Raw genomic sequence first — 6,815 nt, 5'->3', positions numbered from 1 at the left:
ACAGGGGATCTACTTGTAACTTTTTAAACATTAGGGGCTAAGTTGAATGTGTCAGACGGGGGTATAAGTGTATTTTTACCTAAAAAAATTATCAGCAATATGACTTGTTGCAATTGAAGTGATGGGACAGACCTAACTCCATGATAAAGTAGGGGGGTCCTCTTGAACAGTTGCATTCTTACAAGTCCCATCTGTCCCATCTAGCTATGGAAAACTTCCTAGCACTCATTTGAAGGAGAAGAATATGAATCTAAATGCTTGTGGAGTAAAGCAAAAGTGCAAAACAACATGGGGGAAGAAGGATTTCCACCCAATCGATGCTAGCAAAAGTGATGGGACCAATAACAAACGGGGTATGCATATTTTGGTAGTTAGGTCATCACAATCAAGAGGGGAATGGTCATCCTTATCCAATCCATCTCTAGCAATAAATTTTCTCTTCATTTTTCAGCTCCTGTGTGCCCACCAGGGAGCCCCCATATTACTGCCAATTTCTACATACATTTTCATAAAATAATTATTTTTCTGTCACACAATAAATTAAAGCACAATACAATGCTTCTTACATCAAAATCAAATCTGTCTAGCAAAAAAAAAATAATAATAATATAAAAAGTGTGTATATGTAGGAGCTCACCTGATGGCACCTTTAAACTCAGTAATGAATTAACAAGCATGGATGAGGAGCTCTTAACCAAGAAACAAAGACCCATTGGTTTCGGTCCCAAGATGGATGATTTAGGGTTCAGTCTTTTCTGAACTTACTGGTTTGATTCATGTTTTGTGACCGCATTGTTCTGCTGCTGCTTTTGTTGTTGTTGTTGCAACTGGTAAAGGGCTTGCTGTTGCAACTGAAACATTTGTGGATTCATTGGTAGCTGCTGAGCCATTCTGTTGGAATTGTGACCCTCACCCAGCTCTGAAGTTGCCAGTTTCAAGCGTTGAACCTCCGCACTGAGTGCCTCATTCAGAGCTGTATGTTGAATGACCATTACACAACATTGTAAAAAAAAAAAAAAAGATGCAGCATAGAGTAGAAGGTTTGAAGGTCAAAGTTGGTTATAATGAGTTGAAATGGAAAGTACACATAGGTTAAGATATGTTCTAACTAAAAATTGGATGATTAATTATTGATCAAAGCAAGCACTAGAAAATCAACAGGAGATACAAATTATGAAGAGCTCAATTACTCAAGATTTGATCCAGTTACAAAGATACACAACAAATGAATGTCTTCAGATCTCAGTGCAGCATTCAGAACAGCACCCGGCCAGATCATTATGCATTAACCAAATTGTACCCAGGTACCACGTCAACACAGTGTAGGGTTTCAACTTCCAAGTCCAAAGAAGTACAAAGATAGTAATAATAAATTGAATCAATAGGGTGAGATATGTTCAGAGTTCAAACTTAAAATTGCACAATTAATCTTTTATCAAAGAAAGTACTAGGAAAACAACAGCGGTATTAGACAAAATGAAATAGAGCTCAATTACTCAAGAGTATAGCCAATTATAAAAAACACACAGAGAACTTATATGTCCTCTCCTTTTGACTTTCTGGGTACCTATCATGTTGGCCAGCAAGGAAATGAATATAATGAACCCCATCCTCACTACTGTATAGATTTACATCTTGAAATAAAGTTGGTCTTATTTCTCAAAAATGATCAAACAATGTGATAAACTTTTTGCAGATAAAGTGGCTTTCTTCATTTTCAAAAAAAATAAAAAAAATGGCTTCTCTAGCTCATTTGGTCTACACAACTGACACTACCCAACAAGGTATCCATTCTCCTTGAGCTATGATCTCGATTCTCAAATTCAATTGATGGAACGATTTCTCTAGTATTATAGAATGGTGGCTAAACTACTTTCAGATTTAGGAAAGCGTGCTCATGAGGTATTGTTGTAACGAACAAGAAGCTATAAGGCTTGACAATTGACCATACTTCAAAGCCGGAGGCAAAGGACACTTACTAGGAGCAGGAAGCCATTCATTCATTGGGTCGCTACTCAACTCAACTCAACTCAAATAAGCCTTTGTCCCAAACTAGTTGGGGTCGGCTAATGAATCTATTAGAAAATTTTCATGAAGAAGATGAAAGGATCTACCCGCCTCAAATTGACTAAATCTAATCATGATACTAATTGGGTTTGTCTACATGGATCATTTTCTTCCATTCTATCCAATCCAAGGTCATTGGGTTTACATGATAGAAATTAATCAACCAGCTTTGGCAACATTATTTTGTTCTAGCAGGGATTCAGAATTTTTCCATCCCCTATAGGGGCTAAACCTATCAAGGCTATTCCCACGCGGTAGTGACTTCCCAAAGTTGAATTTTTCCATCTCCCCTAGTGCCAAAAGTCATCAAAAAACGACTTTTTGGGCGGTCACTACTAAGTGAAAGAGGCCTTTGAACAAAAAACACGGGTTTTCGTGAAATTCAACTTTTTTTTATGTCCTCTCTGAGCTAAACTCTGGTTTCAATAAAAAATACAGGGAAACAGCAATTTGATTTTGAGGTCATTTCTGAGCTAAAATTGGGTTGCTACAAAAATCCCCGAGGAACAGCAAATGTGTCTGATTTGTCAGCCCTCCCATTAGTGATTTTGTCTTGCAACGATTTTTTCCGGGGTTTTGTCAAGCAGGTCATCTTTTTAATCCTTTTAATCCGATCATGAGCTCACTTCGGCCTGCCCGTAAAGACTATCTCTACAGCAGACCCAAGCCTCAGATCTCAAAGTCACCTTCACTTGAACAATGGTACTGAACTTACTTCACTTGCAAACCTCTCACTCTAACGCGCAAGCGGCCCTAGCTAATAAAGTTGCGAGTCTCTGCCCTTACAGAGCGAGTGGACTTACTTCTTGAACTTCCAGCTTGAACTGCACTTAGCCCTTCTCCCGGTACTCGAGCTGGACTTTTCTTATATAATCAAACTTTCCCTTCTTCCCCCTAATGTATGATGCTTGCAAGTTACATAAAGAACCTTTAAAAACTTGCACTGACTAATCCTTCTACTCTAGTTTAAATATCCATGCACAAATAACTGAAATGAGTAGGTACTAATAAGTTACAGTACATCATGTTTGGAGAATTGTGTATCGTATCAGCAACTTCAGGTAACACAGGTCATCGGCGACAGATGGGGGAACATTGATCCTCTGGTGGAGGCCAGATTACAAGGCAATTACACTAAAGTCCGAGTTGTGAGGGCACACTAAAGCCTGGAGCTTGGAGGAGGCTACCTCACTAGAGGTATAACCAAACTGAGTAGAGGGGGTTCAAAAATGGGCTTTGATTGCTTGATCAACACCTACTGGATCTCAAAAACTGACATGAATTGATAAACATAAATGGGATCCTGAATCCCTTGATCAATAGGTGACCAGACAATGGGAAAGACAATAGTTCATTGAAGTTAAATCAAGTGGCAACCCTTTTCTATGTTTCTAGAGGGTGTTGCAGGTCTCATGTATTTGTAGTTTCTGCCATGTCAATCTAATTTTTGCTGATTAGAACAACTCTCTTCGTTAGTAACCAAGATGGTAAATTAGACTGGATATTTTGTGGCTATGAAGTTAAAAGAGCCCACCTCTACAATCATGATTGTTGAAGAAATCATACCCATGCAAAGCACGAATATTGTGAAATCAATTCATCTTGAACTCCAGCTTGATCCTTAAGGGAAAACAGCTACTACCAAGTTCCAACACTGTTTCCTGTTTGCCGTTATTCTTTCCTATCAAATATTAGGCATAAAGCAAAAAAGAAAGAATGCATGCACACAGACAGAACCAGAGCAATCTGGGGACCAACATATAATACCTCCACTGAAATTAATTAGAAATAAAACAAGCATATTTATGCAACAGTTCATATGCAACCAATTAAAATATGTTTCTAAGGCTGCAAAACTTGCGTCATCAACATCACTATTCTAGCCAGCTAGGTGCATCAGTTCACTTATATAAAATATAAAAACGAGCAAGTTACCGTCTCTTAGATGCGCCTGTTGTTCCATTGCTTGAAGGCGGAACTTCAACTCACTGTTCTGGCTAGTAAGCCCGGCAGAGTCCCTCTGGATGCAAATTAAAAGTGAAAAGAAAATGCTAAGCCACACAACAAAACATAGGAAAAGTAATAATAATAATAATAAATAATAAATGAATCATATTTCTAGACACCCACTTGTAACAGAGTCAACTGCGCAGACAGGGTGGTAGCTTCGGTCTGCAGAGTCTGCACCTTGTGCTCCAATTCCGAAATATACCGCATCTTCCGCTCCTTGGAACGGGCAGCTGATTGCCGATTAGCCAAAATCCTGAGAGAAATAGATAAGGTTTGGGGTTAGAATGTCTAACAAACAGAACAAATAACCCCATGTTCGGCGCAAAAGAGCTTGAGATTACAACACCTTTTAGCACGTTTAGGGTCCGTCAATGCAATCTCAGCAAGTTTTTCATTTGCCATGATCTTCTTTAGCTCAATATCACTGAATTCACCATTTCCGAAATCCAAGCTGAACGGATCCGAAGTCCCATCCATTGAACTGCTGCGAGAGTGTTGACCTGCCAGGCTTCCCGGTGATGGAGGCAACTTTGGTGACTCATCACCAAAGCTAGGCATCTTCCCCATGAAGCTATCCATTGAGACACTCCTACAGTGACGCGATGATCCGGGGTTCGGATTGGCATCGCCTCCAGCACTTCGCTTGTTCCCTTCCTTCTTTTCCATCAAGGAATTAGGGTTCATCCTTTGTGTGCTACTACCACTTCCATTTATACTGCTCTCCGCTTCGTTATCACTACTTTCAGCTCCATTTGTTTTTGTCCCACTAGCTCTGCTATCTAAATCCTCACGATTTTCATTACATTGCTTATCCACTGTCCCACCGGAGTTCAACGCATCCATATCGTCTAAATTCATATACGCAGAAAACAAATCATCCACTTCCCCTTCAGATTTCCTCTCCCCCATCCCTTCAGCATTGTTATCCCCACCATCTCTATCCCATTCCGACTCTCGTTTCACCAATTGTATCGGCTTACCACCCATTCCCAAATTCTCTCTACCAGATATCGACCGATCCAAAACACCCTGGGCTCTAAGAGGAAAGGCCGTTGGGGGTGAAGACTGGATGCCCGTAGAAAACCCAAATGGGATCTCGCTGTGAGAGCGCCTGTGAGCTTTACGGGGAGGGAGGCTCTCACCAACCCTAACGGAATTGCCAGATCTAGGAAAAGGACTAGGAGGTGTCTGGGTGTGGGACTGAGACGTCCCATCTCGATCCTCCATGGCCATGTCCGTGGACCCAATTGGGTCAGAAAGCGATGTGGTCGAGGATTCTCGATAGGGTGAAGGGCTGAGAGGGGGCAGGGAATCAAATGAGAAGAATGCGGGTTGCGATAAAGATCGTGAATGGGTAGGAACAGGGCTGAAATTTTGGGAACCAGGTTGTTGCTGACTTGGCGACAATCGGGCGATTGTGACTTGCGAGTAGGGTGAAGCAGGTGGGAAATGAGGGTGAGAGGGAGGAATACCGGCAGGCCTTTTGTTGTTATTACTGTCTGGACTGAAATTCTGCGAGAAATGGCGTAAAGGGGCTCGGATTTGCAAGGTATTGAGATGGGGAAGTTCGAATCGATTCGAAATGGTCTGTTTCTGAACTGAAGAAGATTGGAGCTGTTGTATCAGATCACCACGAGACTCTTCACTCTCTTCCATTTCCCCAATCCTTTTCTCACTACCTTTTTTTTTTTTTTTTTGACCTAGACTTTGATTTCAAGTCTCACCAAACTAACTACTCCTTCAGTATATTTGAATAGAAAACCCTAAACCAGAAGTCAAGCTCTCAAAACCCTAGAATCCAATGCTCATAGAGCTAAAGCCCTAGATTTGAATTAAAAACCCTAAATCAGAAGCCAAGTGCTCAAAAACCTAAAATACAATGTTCATAGAGCTAAAGCCCTAGATTTGAAAAGAAAACCCTAAATCAGAAACCAAGTGCTCAAAACCCTAGAATCCAATATTCAAAAAGCTAAACCCTAGATCTAGGGTTTTAAACAAAGAACAAAACTAGTTTCTCTCCATCAGTCATTCTAGGGTTTTAAAGACATAAACAAATAGAGAAGAAAAGGGAAAAAGCTGAAAGATTACCCACACATGTCCAAATCATCCCCATTTTAAGAAAATCGAAATCTCGAGCAATCTCTGAAGATTTTTCCTCAGATTTGAGTGAGATTTCTTCGAATCTGTAATAAAAATAACAAAATCTAGCCAAAATCCAAAGAGATTAGAATGGCGAGAGATTAGGGTTTCTGAGAGAGAAAAAACAAATGCTCCAATGGTCTTCTTGTAAGTAAGGATTTTAATTTTTTTCCTTTTTTGCTCTTATGAACATATCCAGACCTTCTTCATTTCCGCCTGAAATTCTGCGAAATTTCATTTCAACGTAATTTGAATTTCATTCGCACCGAATTTGAGTTTCATTCCGACCGGATTTCCTTTCCAAGAGGTCTTTCCTTGTGCGAGAATTTTACTTCCGTCATTTAAAGCCTTTTATGCCACCGTCTTTCTCATTAATGACGTGTGTATCCTAGTTTATTACCCTACAATCATACATTACTACTATTGACACGTACATTCATAAACAGGGATTTGCTAGCGCCCATTCGCTGATGGGCTGTTGCATGTCAGAGCAGCCACGCTGGCTCACTTTTAAGCAGATTTTGTCTTCATTCATGAGGTGGCTGGTCTCACATGCAATTGCCCATCCGCGAAATGCCTTCTCCGATGGAGCTAGCAAA

General features: G+C 40.4%; 1 protein-coding gene across 1 annotated transcript; it reads right to left on the bottom strand.

Annotated features, from left to right (window-relative positions):
• Positions 1-420: 420 nt before the first annotated feature.
• On the bottom strand, positions 421-6,441 carry LOC143854219 (Basic-leucine zipper (bZIP) transcription factor family protein). The gene is made up of 4 exons (XM_077364073.1): positions 4,424-6,441; positions 4,198-4,330; positions 4,003-4,087; positions 421-973 (listed from the first exon to the last, which is right to left on the bottom strand). Exons 1-4 carry the CDS (start codon positions 5,731-5,733, stop codon positions 762-764), a joined length of 1,740 nt encoding a protein of 579 aa, XP_077220188.1. The 5' UTR covers positions 5,734-6,441; the 3' UTR covers positions 421-761.
• Positions 6,442-6,815: the final 374 nt, after the last annotated feature.

This window comes from Tasmannia lanceolata, unplaced genomic scaffold (assembly GCF_043159265.1).
Source record: "Tasmannia lanceolata isolate RefF3 unplaced genomic scaffold, GAP_Taslan_0.1 ptg000020l, whole genome shotgun sequence".
Taxonomy (NCBI): domain Eukaryota; kingdom Viridiplantae; phylum Streptophyta; class Magnoliopsida; order Canellales; family Winteraceae; genus Tasmannia; species Tasmannia lanceolata.
Note: the sequence above shows the minus strand (reverse complement) of the source record. Positions and strands in the feature narration are given on the sequence as shown.

Bases quoted from the DNA above. Each gene is read 5' to 3' on its own strand.
- LOC143854219 (XM_077364073.1), bottom strand. From the start codon at position 5,733: ATGGAAGAGAGTGAAGAGTCTCGTGGTGATCTGATACAACAGCTCCAA. The intron at 4,088-4,197 runs GTGGGTGTCTAG...ATTTGCATCCAG, and splicing joins CGCAGTTGACTCTGTTACAA to AGGGACTCTGCCGGGCTTAC. The intron at 974-4,002 runs GTAACTTGCTCG...TTCAACATACAG, and splicing joins ACAGGCGCATCTAAGAGACG to CTCTGAATGAGGCACTCAGT.